We start from the raw sequence: 16,698 nt of genomic DNA, 5'->3' as shown, positions 1-16,698 counted from the left end.
AATATAATGAGTGGGAATATAATGCTTATCTATCATAAAACCATATGAAATATCAATTTTTGCTTTACGCCTAATTTTTGACGACAATTAGCAAAAAATGTTAAATGTTAACACTCAGTCCATTTGAATATGAAAAATAAAATTGACTTTGATTAAATGTTTTTATTTATCATGCAATTCTTCTTGCGACCAAAGATTTGAATAAAAGTTCAAAAAATAAGATAGCTTAAAAAATAATATACGGTAGTGTTTACTAATAGATGAATAGTATATAAATTCTATTAAAATGGATTTGATCCAAAAAAATATAAAACCAAAAATAATTGTTATAATTTAAATGAAGAAGTAATTTAAAACGATTTTATTTATGATCAAATTTTATATATTTTTTTGGATCAAATCCATTTTAATAGAATTTATATACTATTCATCTATTAGTAAACACTACCGTATATTATTTTTAAGCTATCTTATTTTTTGAACTTTTATTCAAATCTTTGGTCGCAAGAAGAATTGCATGATAAATAAAAACATTTAATCAAAGTCAATTTTATTTTTCATATTCAAATGGACTGAGTGTTAACATTTAACATTTTTTGCTAATTGTCGTCAAAAATTAGGCGTAAAGCAAAAATTGATATTTCATATGGTTTTATGATAGATAAGCATTATATTCCCACTCATTATATTCGTAAATTTTGAGGTTTATCCTTCGCTTTTAAGATCATTGAATTTGATTTTTATATAAAATAGTTATATATTAGAAAATAATATGAGTTTATGTGATATTATTTTTCAGAAGATTTCATTCTATATGCCTATGAAAAGTACTCTCAAAACTAACTTTTTCCTAATTATAATTAAATCTAGAATATTGTATTATGCTTAGTATTATTTCATTTTTCTCATTCAATTTAGAATTTACAAATGTCAAAAAATTGAGAGCTGTCACTTTTGATGAATTTCTGTTTATTACATTACCATTGATGTTCCTAGTCAAGCACGCATATTAAAGTGGAAAATTGTGATAGTTTTCAACTTAAGGGTATAGTAAACTCAAAATTCTAGAGTTTTGAGAGTGCCAATAAACTCTATAGGCCTATATATATCTATATTTTAAAGGAGAGGTTACGCCATAATATTTGATATTATAAATTATTAATTCAAAATAAAAGTAGAAAATGAAACTAATTTTATTCTAACCTATATAAATATATCAATAATCTAAAATGATTATAGTCTGAACTATATTTTACCAGATTATCAAATATAAGAGAAATGAAATAAGGCATAAAAATATCATAGCATAATTATTGGATAAATGCATTAATAAATTATTTATATCATAATGAGAAAAAATCAAAATAAGAAAATGAGCATAATAATAATTTAATTAAAAACAAAAACAATAAATAAAATGTAATTTTCGTTAATCAAAGTCATCAATGTCTTCGTCTTCTGATTCCCATTCGGACTTGAAAACTTGATAATCTCCTCCTGGTACACTCTGAATGGAGTTTTTGTATTTGTTCTGTTTTTTAGAACCTTTTGTAACAGTTTTTTGTTTCAATATCATTTTGGAGTAACAATTCTCTTCAAATGATTTGACACAATCTTCTGGAAGTGGGGGAAGATGTAATGCTTTTTGTATATCTCCGAGAAAATGCTCTGGATCATTCCATTCTAAGATTGCAACGTTAACTCTAATGTTAATGTTCTTCCAGGCTCTTGATTTGTCCAAATAGCATGCAATTTTGGAGTTAAACGCTTCATTCATGCAGGTAGATCCAATGGAAGAAACTTTGGAAACTATGGGTGTCCATTTGTGAACCCAGTCATAGAGCATGAATTGAAGTTGGATCGAATTGACACCTTTTTGCCATTCAAAGCATTTGTAATTGTGCGGTTCGCAAAAAGAATGATTGCCTACGTAATGGTAGACACAATTCTCCCACATTTTCGTACGTTTGTCAATATTTTCTTCGGCAAAACATGACCAAAGCCACATACTTAGGCTTGCATTCAGACCCCAGAAAGGTCTCTCTATTTTTTCAATCTTCTGAGTCTTGTCGTTGAAAACTTCAACTGTCTTATGAGAAGCTGAGAACTTTGTAAAATCTTTTGAGATATTTTTTGATACATGACCTGGATCGAATCTTTCAAGATGAGAGACGCCAAATTCTTTAAAGACAGAGACACTTTTGTTATCTCGGTCTTTAATAATCTCTTTAACATCTTTCAAGATATTGTATTTCTTTAATTGCTTCAAGATGATTCGAGTTCCAGCACTTTCCATATTGTTGGAAGCTCCGGAATACTGAGCATGCTGTCTGTTTCCACCAATATGGTTGATGTTCACGCATGCAAGAACTCTTTTTGTGACAGCATCGAGCGCAGTTACTGTACAACTTGGCGAGTTTCGCCTGTGCGTCCATCTTGCATCAATGGATAAGTAACCACTGAAGGACTTTCTCGACAGCATTAGGGAAATACTTTTAAGTCTTCTAATCTTATCGTCACAAAATCTCTGTTGTCTCATGACACCACTCTTCACAGGGGGCTTAGTTCCACAAAGAGAAAGAAAGCGAGCACCTTTTGTATATGGCATTCCGGTCATTATGCAAGCACCAAGCATCTGTCGCGCTGAGAGTCGACGACGTTCGTGGAGTAAAATGTTATGCATTGCCTTTGTTTTCCGTTTTGGGTGAACAATATGGCCCATACAACAAAAAAAATGAAATCCCGCCAAAAGTGAAAATTGAATAAAAAGTAATAATTAATAAATATATACTATATCATTAGATGAATATTTTGGAATAACATTTTAAAATCGAGGTTTTTCAATGGATAACGGTTCAATCAAAAATTTGACCCCATTTTAGAATCTACATTAAAAATGGAACATTTCTGTCGTTTCAAAATTCCAAAATAACGTTTCTATTCCTCTCAAAAGTAAAAATAAACTTTATTGGGGAAAAAATATTTTTATTTTCCAAAAAAAATGAAAACCTTAAATGCAAATCTAATTTTGATGCTTTTGTTTGTGATTTTTTGGATTTCGAAAAAAATTTGAAAATTCAGACAAGTTACCATTAACACTAATACGTTTCAGCGAGTCGGTCCCATCAGAGAAATTTTCATAAATCGGCGATATAATTTATTATTTCAGCAAAATATTCTCAGATCCAACTAGAATAAGGTCAAATTATACAAATTTAGCAAAGGCTAGTTATCCTACCTATTCAATTAACTTTAATTTTAAATAATTCAAGACAATTCTCAAAATTACCTTAATAATCGCGTTCTCTTCGCAAAATGACGATTCATCATTCACTACCAGCATAACTGAGGGCTTGTGCTCACAGAATAATACAGATAATTTACTTATTAATGCAAAATTTAGTACCAAAAGGTAATCATAGAAGATACAAAAAAAGTTTCTTTATTTTGATTGCTGATTTTATTTCTTCTAAAATTTACCAAATCTAAAAAATCCAAAATTGAATGCTATTGAATTTCATGTTTATGTAACATATACTATTTATTATATAAGGAATAAAAATTTTATAGTTTTAATCAAAAATAAAGGTGTACTAAATGCATACAAAACAAGGTATTTTTTACTCATCCAAAATATGTTAACAGTGCTATTTATATAATCAATATCCGAATTTCGAAATCATTTTGATGAAATCTTTATTTTAAAATTGAGTTGACTGTTAAAATCACCCGAGAAGAGGGATTATCTCAATGAAAAGTACATAAAATAGCAAACGCACAAGATGGCACTATGCAGCTTTATATTGTTATACAGGATGAACATATAAAATGTTTGGAAAACACTTACTTCGTTCTACAAATGTGTATCTCTTTATATCAAAGATTCTTCTCAAATTATTGAGAGACTTCTCTCAAAAAAAGGAAAATTTGATAACTAAAAAAAATTATGGCATAACCTCTCGTTTTGCATAGATATATATTTACATGGTCACAGAGCTTATTTTCATTGTCAAAACTTAAAAATTTTTAGTGGACTATACCCTTAATAATTTAATTAATTTTGTATTTAACATTTGAGAGAGTTTTAATATTTGGTACAAGTATGTTTAAGGTAGCTTAATTTAAATAAGTATAGCGAACAAAAATGCGAGCGGTGTTAACGAAATCCTACATTTTCAAAATAATTTTGTAAGAAACAATTCTAATTCAAATTTCATATTAGAAAGTATATCAGAAGAAGCCGAAGATCAATTATTTAATGAATCACCAATTAAAAAATCTATTAATAATAAAATTTCTGAAATAATTCCATCACAAGACCAATTACAGCTTGACGACATTACAGAAGAAAAATCCGAAATAAATACATCAATAATTTCCACAAATACAAAAAATTCATATTCATATCTTGAAGAAGAAGAAAAAGAAGATAATTTCGAGTTTTATCCAGAATATGACTATTACAAACCTCGTCAACCTTACGAAAAACCTAAGAAAGGCTCAAAAAGAGTCAAAAGAAAACCAAATGCTGCATTTATTGAAGAACAACAAGAATTAAACACAGGAATTGATATTGATATTGAATATGAATATTCATATGAAGAAGAAAACAACGAAGAAGTTTTGTTTCTTGGAATTCCAAAAGACGGAGTTTATGCTAGTGATGACGATCATCGTGGCTTTCGTGTTAGTAAATATCCTAAACTGAACAGATACGAAACAGATCCAGATAAATATCAGGTCATTTCGACAATGAATTATCGATCTCGACTTTCAGAGTCAGTTTTGTCTAATGAAACATATCTATTTGAGTTCAACCATATATTCGATAGTGACCCAGATAAAATATCCCCTTTAACTCTTAAAAACGGATCAAGATTTATATTCTCTTCATCAAGTGATGATGAATCCGGACTCAAACAAGACAAATTCAATACACCAAAGAAGTATAATTACAATACACCTAAAATTAGCAAATCAACAACAAAAATTTCACAAAAAGAAAATTATCAACAATCAACTCCAAAAACAACAACAAATAAAGAAACCCATTCAAAAACCTCGCCTTTTAAACGAAAATTCCTTGATAATTCTAGTTCAGATGATGATAATTATAAATCTACTCCCAGAATCAAAAGAGATAATGCCAAATCAGCCTATAATTATAATAATAAGTTCCTTAAAGGAATTGATTAATTGTTTTATTTGTTTATATTTATAAATTGTTATATTATTCATCTAGTTATATTTTTCTTTGAATACAATGCTTGGATTATCTTTATCTTCTCGAGTTAAAAATAAATCATCATCAACAGGATCTGTCGTTATAAAAGTACCTTACAAATAATTTATTTGTTTCATCATTTATGGAGTTTGGAGTTACCCAGAGAAATGTTATCATTACATTGAATACAATAATATAATTTGTTATTATCAGCTCGATGAGAAGTAACACGTACAATAGATTTCCCAGACATTATAAAAAATGAATAATTCTGAACAACTAAACTTGTGAATTAACAAAATTAACATAAATATTAAATATTTGATGAATGTATCATTGAATTTCACTGAAAGTTTTACCCCCATCCTTTTTATTACTTTTGCAATGAGTCAAAAAACTCATTGTTTAAGTGCAATTAATTGCATTCGAGAAGTATTCCCATAGCGATGCTGATCAAGATAGTGTTTGGAACCTTTATTATGAAGGAATTAGTCCTCCTTCCGAAGTTTTTACCGGTGAAGTTGAAAAAGTCACAGCAGCATCTAACAAATGCTTTGCATACATCTGCAAGTTTACCAATCTTCAAGATAGAGCAGTTAAATTCGAATATACAAAAGATTACTCGATTTTACTTTGCGAAAACGTTTTTTCAAAAGGTTCAGGTACAGTATATATTCAAAGTTATAGTAAAAATAACATTATTATTGATAAATTCTGTTCATTTGAAAGTCAAACTCCATCAGTTGGCCAATTTACTTATTTATATGGCGAAATTAACAGTACACTCCTCCAAGGATCAATTTGTAATGGAGGAAATAGTTCAGTAGATTTAATGATTTACCAATCTCAAGGTTTTACATCACTTTCAAAAACAAACGTTTCTAACTGTATTTCAGTACGATGTACAGGTTTTAGTTATGATGATGTTGAATCAACAGTAAATGTTTCATTTTGTAATTTTGAGAATTTAAAAGCAGCTTTCTGTATTATTACTGGGTTTTCTTGTCAAGGAAGAATTGACCGATGTAATTATATAAATAATTCTCAAGAAGGATATGAAGGATTAGTTGATGTTTCTTTTAGTAGACTTGATATTTTCAATTCATCTTTCCAAAACAATCAACAGAATAACAAAGGAGTTTTATTTGAAGCATATTATGGACAAATTTATATACATCAATGTAGTATTGATGATTTATCAACTGATAGAACAGTTGATACAGAGAGAGGAACAGAATCATTTAAGAATAATTTAACATTCATTGGATTACGTCCATGTGAAGGAAATCTTGAAATAGTATTATTATTTGTTCCAAAGAAAGAAAATAAAATTTGTTCTTCTTTTAAATCCATAAATTTTCTTTTTGGTAAATTTGATATTTCACTTGTTTTATTGATTAAACGATAAAAATTTCAATTACACAAGTATGCACTTTTCACATCCTGACATACGAACAATATTATTTTACATGTTTTTTTAGAAGTACTCCAACTCTCAAAATTTTATGGTTTTTGAGCGACCAAAATTGTAATAAATAAAATATTTATTTAGTAATATTAGGAATAAACCTATGTTAAAAATCGTAAACCATTCAAAAAAATCTGACATCGCCAAAAAATATTACTCAGTATATATTGCTTATAAACGTGAACATGAAATTTTTGAAAAATATTTCTGAAAGAAAATACGTTATTTGACACTTTAGAAAAAAATTAAATTTCGAAAATTTTATTAAAATTTAAATATCTCGAAACTTTGGAATGCTTTGTAATTTTTGGGATCGAGGGTTATTAAAATATTTTAGCTAAATCATTTATTTTTATGCAAGTTATGTCTTTTAATTCAGTATATATTCTAATAAATTTTCTTAATTAATTCCTTTAAACTCATATTCATTTCAATTTCTTATCACATAAGTTATACATTCATTATAGTTAAAACTTTTCAAATCCTTCCAATGGAATTTTTATCAAATAATTTCGCCCAATTCCAAGTTTGAAATCATCGATATTGGAGAATAATACTTGTCCTAATCTTTATTGAGTTTTCCACTAAGCTATTTAAGTCTTATGGCTAATATATCCTCAAAATTATTATTTATTATATGCCTTGGCATAAATAGACACCATTTCCTAATATAAAATCGTTTAAAATTCATTTCCACTCAAATCTAGTTAAATTTATTATAATATAGTCATCTCAAAATCGCAGTTGAATAGCAATTCAATTTTTTGAGAGAAAAAACGTAGTCTTTTCTCATAATGCTGCATGTCTTTCTCATAAATTTATAACAGTATGCATCATGGATTGCTTGGTTTTATTAAAAATTTGCAATTTGGTTCACATTTTTAATCATGAATATTTAGAAGTCACTCAACTCAGGGTTCCACATGTAGATTTATTCAAGGAGTAATAATGAAAAATTTAGATAATACTAGCTGAGCTTATATCATATGTGTGAGATAATGAGTGATTTATGAGTAAGGAATTATATTGATAATAATATTATAATAAATTTAACTAGATTTGAGTGGAAATGAATTGTAAACGATTTTATACTAGGAAGATATTTAAGGTAGCTTGAAAATACGTGAGTTACAAAATAAATTTCGATTATATACAATGCATAGATGAATTAGACAAACATGATAATATGTCTATTTTTGTCTTGCTATCACCTCCTTTTTTTGTGTAATATTCATAATAAATTTCATAATCTTTTTATTTGCCACAAATGAATATATCGAGATGTTACCATTGATGTTCCTAGTCAAGCACGCATATTAAAGTGGAAAATTGTGAAAGTTTTCAACTTAATAATTTAATTAATTTTGTATTTAACATTTGAGAGAGTTTTAATATTTGGTACAAGTATGTTTAAGGTAGCTTAATTTAAATAAGTATAGCGAACAAAAATGCGAGCGGTGTTAACGAAATCCTACATTTTCAAAATAATTTTGTAAGAAACAATTCTAATTCAAATTTCATATTAGAAAGTATATCAGAAGAAGCCGAAGATCAATTATTTAATGAATCACCAATTAAAAAATCTATTAATAATAAAATTTCTGAAATAATTCCATCACAAGACCAATTACAGCTTGACGACATTACAGAAGAAAAATCCGAAATAAATACATCAATAATTTCCACAAATACAAAAAATTCATATTCATATCTTGAAGAAGAAGAAAAAGAAGATAATTTCGAGTTTTATCCAGAATATGACTATTACAAACCTCGTCAACCTTACGAAAAACCTAAGAAAGGCTCAAAAAGAGTCAAAAGAAAACCAAATGCTGCATTTATTGAAGAACAACAAGAATTAAACACAGGAATTGATATTGATATTGAATATGAATATTCATATGAAGAAGAAAACAACGAAGAAGTTTTGTTTCTTGGAATTCCAAAAGACGGAGTTTATGCTAGTGATGACGATCATCGTGGCTTTCGTGTTAGTAAATATCCTAAACTGAACAGATACGAAACAGATCCAGATAAATATCAGGTCATTTCGACAATGAATTATCGATCTCGACTTTCAGAGTCAGTTTTGTCTAATGAAACATATCTATTTGAGTTCAACCATATATTCGATAGTGACCCAGATAAAATATCCCCTTTAACTCTTAAAAACGGATCAAGATTTATATTCTCTTCATCAAGTGATGATGAATCCGGACTCAAACAAGACAAATTCAATACACCAAAGAAGTATAATTACAATACACCTAAAATTAGCAAATCAACAACAAAAATTTCACAAAAAGAAAATTATCAACAATCAACTCCAAAAACAACAACAAATAAAGAAACCCATTCAAAAACCTCGCCTTTTAAACGAAAATTCCTTGATAATTCTAGTTCAGATGATGATAATTATAAATCTACTCCCAGAATCAAAAGAGATAATGCCAAATCAGCCTATAATTATAATAATAAGTTCCTTAAAGGAATTGATTAATTGTTTTATTTTTATATTTATAAATTGTTATATTATTCATCTAGTTATATTTTTCTTTGAATACAATGCTTGGATTATCTTTATCTTCTCGAGTTAAAAATAAATCATCATCAACAGGATCTGTCGTTATAAAAGTACCTTACAAATAATTTATTTGTTTCATCATTTATGGAGTTTGGAGTTACCCAGAGAAATGTATTATCATTACATTGAATACAATAATATAATTTGTTATTATCAGCTCGATGAGAAGTAACACGTACAATAGATTTCCCAGACTTATAAAAAATGAATAATTCTGAACAACTAAACTTGTGAATTAACAAAATTAAAACATAAATATAAATATTTGATGAATATTCAGTGAATTTCATTTTTACTGAAAGTTTTACCCCCATCCTTTTTATTACTTTTGCAATGAGTCAAAAAACTCATTGTTTAAGTGCAATTAATTGCATTCGAGAAGTATTCCCATAGCGATGCTGATCAAGATAGTGTTTGGAACCTTTATTATGAAGGAATTAGTCCTCCTTCCGAAGTTTTTACCGGTGAAGTTGAAAAAGTCACAGCAGCATCTAACAAATGCTTTGCATACATCTGCAAGTTTACCAATCTTCAAGATAGAGCAGTTAAATTCGAATATACAAAAGATTACTCGATTTTACTTTGCGAAAACGTTTTTTCAAAAGGTTCAGGTACAGTATATATTCAAAGTTATAGTAAAAATAACATTATTATTGATAAATTCTGTTCATTTGAAAGTCAAACTCCATCAGTTGGCCAATTTACTTATTTATATGGCGAAATTAACAGTACACTCCTCCAAGGATCAATTTGTAATGGAGGAAATAGTTCAGTATTTAATGATTTACCAATCTCAAAGGTTTTACATCACTTTCAAAAACAAACATTTCTAACTGTATTTCAGCAGCTTCTACAGGTTTTATTATATGAGTTGAATCAACAGTAAATGTTTCATTTTGTAATTTTGAGAATTTAAAAGCAGCTTTGTGTATTACTTCGTTTTTCTTGTCAAGGAAGAATTGACCGATGTAATTATATAAATAATTCTCAAGAGAAAAATTCTGATTAGTTTTTCTATAGATAGACTTGATATTTTCAATTCATCTTTCCAAAACAATCGACAGAATAAGGATTTTTATTTAAGCAGATTGGTGGACAGATTTATATACATCAATGTAGTATTGATGATTTATCAACTAATGGAACAGTTGATGTATCCGATCAAGGAACAGAATCATTTAAAATATTTACTACATTGATTTTAGTATGTGCAAGAATTTTGAATATGAATTATTATTTGTACCAAAGAAAGAAAATAAAATTTGTTCTTCTTTTAAATCCATAAATTTTCTTTTTGGTAAATTTGATATTTCACTTGTGTTTATTGATTAAACGATAAAAATTTCAATTACACATGCTTTCCACTTCCTGACATACTCATCACACATACGTGTATAGTAATCCTTGAACTGTTTAATGTTTTGTCCTTTATTTCTATAGGTTGCAGCCTTAATCGCCTGATTTTTTTTTGACAAATATATAATAAGAATCTTCGGACAACTGTCAAAAAAAAAGTTATTTGCCAAGTTTCAGAAGCATTTCCATACATGAGGGTTAAGACAAGACTTAAGAATCCACGATCAACATTAGGTAAATCTATCAAAGAAATTTTAAATCGAGCAGGCAAGCGACAAATTTCACATCCAAAGCAAAACCAAACTTACGAAAACGATGATTCTGCATCAGAAAGTCGGCGAAGTAGTACAAGAATTAACGAAATCCTACATTTTCAAAATAATTTTGTAAGAAACAATTCTAATTCAAATTTCATATTAGAAAGTATATCAGAAGAAGCCGAAGATCAATTATTTAATGAATCACCAATTAAAAAATCTATTAATAATAAAATTTCTGAAATAATTCCATCACAAGACCAATTACAGCTTGACGACATTACAGAAGAAAAATCCGAAATAAATACATCAATAATTTCCACAAATACAAAAAATTCATATTCATATCTTGAAGAAGAAGAAAAAGAAGATAATTTCGAGTTTTATCCAGAATATGACTATTACAAACCTCGTCAACCTTACGAAAAACCTAAGAAAGGCTCAAAAAGAGTCAAAAGAAAACAAATGCTGCATTTATTGAAGAACAACAAGAATTAAACACAGGAATTGATATTATATTGAATATGAATATTCATATGAAGAAGAAGACAACGAAGAAGTTTTGTTTCTTGGAATTCCAAAAGACGGAGTTTATGCTAGTGATGACGATCATCGTGGCTTTCGTGTTAGTAAATATCCTAAACTGAACAGATACGAAACAGATCCAGATAAATATCAGGTCATTTCGACAATGAATTATCGATCTCGACTTTCAGAGTCAGTTTTGTCTAATGAAACATATCTATTTGAGTTCAACCATATATTCGATAGTGACCCAGATAAAATATCCCCTTTAACTCTTAAAAACGGATCAAGATTTATATTCTCTTCATCAAGTGATGATGAATCCGGACTCAAACAAGACAAATTCAATACACCAAAGAAGTATAATTACAATACACCTAAAATTAGCAAATCAACAACAAAAATTTCACAAAAAGAAAATTATCAACAATCAACTCCAAAAACGACAACAAATAAAGAAACCCATTCAAAAACCTCGCCATTTAAACGAAAATTCCTCGATAATTCTAGTTCAGATGAAGATAATTATAAATCTACTCCCAGAATCAAAAGAGACAATGCCAAATCTGCCTATAATCATAATAATAAGTTCCTTAAAGGAATTGATTAATTGTTTTATTTGTTTGTATTTATAAATTGTTATATTATTCATCTTTTTATATTTTTCTTTGAATACAATGCCTGGATTATCTTTATCTTCTCGAGTTAAAAATAAATCATCATCAACAGGATCGGTCATTATAAAAATATCTGACAAATAATTTATTTGTTTCATCATTTATGGAGTTTGGAGTTACCCAGAGAAATGTGTTATCATTACATTGAATACGATAATATAATTTGTTATTATCAGCTCGATGAGAAGTAACACGTATACAATAGATTTCCCAGACTTATAAAAAATGAATAATTCTGAACAGCTATACTTTTGATTTAACCAAACTAACAGATAAATAATAAATATTTGATGAATATTCCAGTGAATTTCATTTTTTTATGAAGGAAGTTCACTTTTGGTGTCACCCCCATCCTTTTTATTACTTTTGCAATGTGTCTAAAAACTCATTGTTTAAGTGCAATTAATTGTACTCGAGAAGTATCCCCATAGCGATGCTAATCAAGATAGCATTTGGAACCTTTACTATGAAGGAATTAGTCCTCCTTCCAAAGTTTTTACCGGTGAAGTTGAAAAAGTCACAGCAACATCTAGCAAATGCTTTGCATACATCTGCAAGTTTATCAATCTTCAAGATAGAGCAGTTAAATTCGAATATACAAATGTTACTCGATTTTACTTTGCGAAAACGTTTTTTCAGAAGGTTCAGGTACAGTATATATTTATAGTTATAGTAAAAATAACATTATTATTGATAAATTCTGTTCATTTGAAAGTCAAACTCCTACAGATGGCCAATTTACTTATTTATATGGCAAAATTAACAGTACACTCCTCCAAGGATCAATTTGTAATGGAGGAAATAGTTCAGTATATTGGATGATTTACCAGCAATATGGTTTTGCATCACTTTCAAAAACAAACATTTCTAACTGTATATCAGCAGGTTCTACAGGTTTTGCTTATGTTGAAAGTAAATCAACAGTAAATGTTTCATTTTGTAATTTTGAGAATTTAAAAGCAACTGGTTGTGGTATTACTTCGTTTTCTCATTGTCAAGGAAGAATTGACCGATGTAATTATATAAATAATTCTCAAGAGAAAAATTCTGGATTAGTTTATATTTCTATAGATAGACTTGATATTTTCAATTCATCTTTCCAAAACAATCGACAGAATAATGGATTTTTATTTAATGCAGATTGGGGTGGACAGATTTATATACATCAATGTAGTATTGATGATTTATCAACTAATGGAACAGTTGATGTATCCGATCAAGGAACAGAATCATTTAAAATTATTTTTTACTACATTGATTTTAGTATATGTGCAAGAGATTTTGAATATGAAATATTATTTGTACCAAAGAAAGAAAATAAAATTTTTCTTCTTTTAAATCCATAAATTTTCTTTTTGGTAAATTTGATATTTCACTTTTGTTTATTGATTAAACGATAAAAATTTCAATTACACATGCTTTCCACTTCCTGACATACTCATCACACATACGTGTATAGTAATCCTTGAACTGTTTAATGTTTTGTCCTTTATTTCTATAGGTTGCAGCCTTAATCGCCTGATTTTTTTTTGACAAATATATAATAAGAATCTTCGGACAACTGTCAAAAAAAAAGTTATTTGCCAAGTTTCAGAAGCATTTCCATACATGAGGGTTAAGACAAGACTTAAGAATCCACGATCAACATTAGGTAAATCTATCAAAGAAATTTTAAATCGAGCAGGCAAGCGACAAATTTCACATCCAAAGCAAAACCAAACTTACGAAAACGATGATTCTGCATCAGAAAGTCGGCGAAGTAGTACAAGAATTAACGAAATCCTACATTTTCAAAATAATTTTGTAAGAAACAATTCTAATTCAAATTTCATATTAGAAAGTATATCAGAAGAAGCCGAAGATCAATTATTTAATGAATCACCAATTAAAAAATCTATTAATAATAAAATTTCTGAAATAATTCCATCACAAGACCAATTACAGCTTGACGACATTACAGAAGAAAAATCCGAAATAAATACATCAATAATTTCCACAAATACAAAAAATTCATATTCATATCTTGAAGAAGAAGAAAAAGAAGATAATTTCGAGTTTTATCCAGAATATGACTATTACAAACCTCGTCAACCTTACGAAAAACCTAAGAAAGGCTCAAAAAGAGTCAAAAGAAAACCAAATGCTGCATTTATTGAAGAACAACAAGAATTAAACACAGGAATTGATATTGATATTGAATATGAATATTCATATGAAGAAAAACAACGAAGAAGTTTTGTTTCTTGGAATTCCAAAAGACGGAGTTTATGCTAGTGATGACGATCATCGTGGCTTTCGTGTTAGTAAATATCCTAAACTGAACAGATACGAAACAGATCCAGATAAATATCAGGTCATTTCGACAATGAATTATCGATCTCGACTTTCAGAGTCAGTTTTGTCTAATGAAACATATCTATTTGAGTTCAACCATATATTCGATAGTGACCCAGATAAAATATCCCCTTTAACTCTTAAAAACGGATCAAGATTTATATTCTCTTCATCAAGTGATGATGAATCCGGACTCAAACAAGACAAATTCAATACACCAAAGAAGTATAATTACAATACACCTAAAATTAGCAAATCAACAACAAAATTTCACAAAAGAAAATTATCAACAATCAACTCCAAAAACAACAACAAATAAAGAAACCCATTCAAAAACCTCGCCATTTAAACGAAAATTCCTTGATAATTCTAGTTCAGATGATGATAATTATAAATCTACTCCCAGAATCAAAAGAGATAATGCCAAATCAGCCTATAATTATAATAATAAGTTCCTTAAAGGAATTGATTAATTGTTTTATTTGTTTATATTTATAAATTGTTATATTATTCATCTAGTTATATTTTTCTTTGAATACAATGCTTGGATTATCTTTATCTTCTCGAGTTAAAAATAAATCATCATCAACAGGATCTGTCGTTATAAAAGTACCTTACAAATAATTTATTTGTTTCATCATTTATGGAGTTTGGAGTTACCCAGAGAAATGTATTATCATTACATTGAATACAATAATATAATTTGTTATTATCAGCTCGATGAGAAGTAACACGTACGATAGATTTCCCAGACATTATAAAAATGAATAATTCTGAACAACTAAACTTGTGAATTAACAAAATTAAAACATAAATATTAAATATTTGATGAATGTATCATTGAATTTCACTGAAAGTTTTACCCCCATCCTTTTTATTACTTTTGCAATGAGTCAAAAAACTCATTGTTTAAGTGCAATTAATTGCATTCGAGAAGTATTCCCATAGCGATGCTGATCAAGATAGTGTTTGGAACCTTTATTATGAAGGAATTAGTCCTCCTTCCGAAGTTTTTACCGGTGAAGTTGAAAAAGTCACAGCAGCATCTAACAAATGCTTTGCATACATCTGCAAGTTTACCAATCTTCAAGATAGAGCAGTTAAATTCGAATATACAAAAGATTACTCGATTTTACTTTGCGAAAACGTTTTTTCAAAAGGTTCAGGTACAGTATATATTCAAAGTTATAGTAAAAATAACATTATTATTGATAAATTCTGTTCATTTGAAAGTCAAACTCCTACAGATGGCCAATTTACTTATTTATATGGCGAAATTAACAGTACACTCCTCCAAGGATCAATTTGTAATGGAGGAAATAGTTCAGTATATTGGATGATTTACCAGCAATATGGTTTTGCATCACTTTCAAAAACAAACATTTCTAACTGTATTTCAGCAGCTTCTACAGGTTTTGATTATATTGAAAGTGAATCAACAGTAAATGTTTCATTTGTAATTTTGAGAATTTAAAAGCAACTGGTTGTGGTATTACTTCGTTTTCTCATTGTCAAGGAAGAATTGACCGATGTAATTATATAAATAATTCTCAAGAGAAAAATTCTGGATTAGTTTATATTTCTATAGATAGACTTGATATTTTCAATTCATCTTTCCAAAACAATCGACAGAATAATGGATTTTTATTTAATGCAGATTGGGGTGGACAGATTTATATACATCAATGTAGTATTGATGATTTATCAACTAATGGAACAGTTGATGTATCCGATCAAGGAACAGAATCATTTAAAATTATTTTTTACTACATTGATTTTAGTATATGTGCAAGAGATTTTGAATATGAAATATTATTTGTACCAAAGAAAGAAAATAAAATTTGTTCTTCTTTTAAATCCATAAATTTTCTTTTTGGTAAATTTGATATTTCACTTTTGTTTATTGATTAAACGATAAAAATTTCAATTACACATGCTTTCCACTTCCTGACATACTCATCACACATACGTGTATAGTAATCCTTGAACTGTTTAATGTTTTGTCCTTTATTTCTATAGGTTGCAGCCTTAATCGCCTGATTTTTTTTTTGACAAATATATAATAAGAATCTTCGGACAACTGTCAAAAAAAAAGTTATTTGCCAAGTTTCAGAAGCATTTCCATACATGAGGGTTAAGACAAGACTTAAGAATCCACGATCAACATTAGGTAAATCTATCAAAGAAATTTTAAATCGAGCAGGCAAGCGACAAATTTCACATCCAAAGCAAAACCAAACTTACGAAAACGATGATTCTGCATCAGAAAGTCG

The 16,698-nt window shown here is 28.3% G+C and overlaps 3 protein-coding genes across 3 annotated transcripts, besides 2 other annotated features; 1 reads left to right on the top strand and 2 right to left on the bottom strand.

Annotated features, from left to right (window-relative positions):
• Positions 1-938: 938 nt before the first annotated feature.
• Positions 939-975: a mobile genetic element.
• Positions 976-1,043: 68 nt separating this feature from the next.
• Positions 1,044-4,042: a mobile genetic element.
• TVAGG3_0732570 (uncharacterized protein) lies at positions 1,430-2,107 on the bottom strand (the record flags this gene model as incomplete). The annotated part of the gene is made up of 1 exon (XM_001284980.2): positions 1,430-2,107. A coding segment is annotated over one exon (678 nt), but the record flags the coding sequence as incomplete, so codon positions are not given.
• TVAGG3_0732560 (zebrafish ch211-108c17.2-related family) lies at positions 2,190-2,482 on the bottom strand (the record flags this gene model as incomplete). The annotated part of the gene is made up of 1 exon (XM_051244591.1): positions 2,190-2,482. A coding segment is annotated over one exon (293 nt), but the record flags the coding sequence as incomplete, so codon positions are not given.
• Positions 4,043-13,699: 9,657 nt separating the features above from the next.
• On the top strand, positions 13,700-14,365 carry TVAGG3_0732540 (uncharacterized protein; the record flags this gene model as incomplete). Its single annotated transcript, XM_051244590.1, has 1 exon — positions 13,700-14,365. One exon carries the CDS (start codon positions 13,700-13,702, stop codon positions 14,363-14,365), a length of 666 nt encoding a protein of 221 aa, XP_051091177.1.
• Between the last annotated feature and the right edge of the window lie 2,333 nt (positions 14,366-16,698).

The sequence above is a fragment of the Trichomonas vaginalis genome, chromosome III (assembly GCF_026262505.1).
Source record: "Trichomonas vaginalis G3 chromosome III, whole genome shotgun sequence".
Classification (NCBI taxonomy): Eukaryota; Parabasalia; order Trichomonadida; family Trichomonadidae; genus Trichomonas; species Trichomonas vaginalis.
The sequence above is the reverse complement of the archived record's forward strand: the minus strand, read 5'-3'. Positions and strand labels throughout refer to the sequence as shown.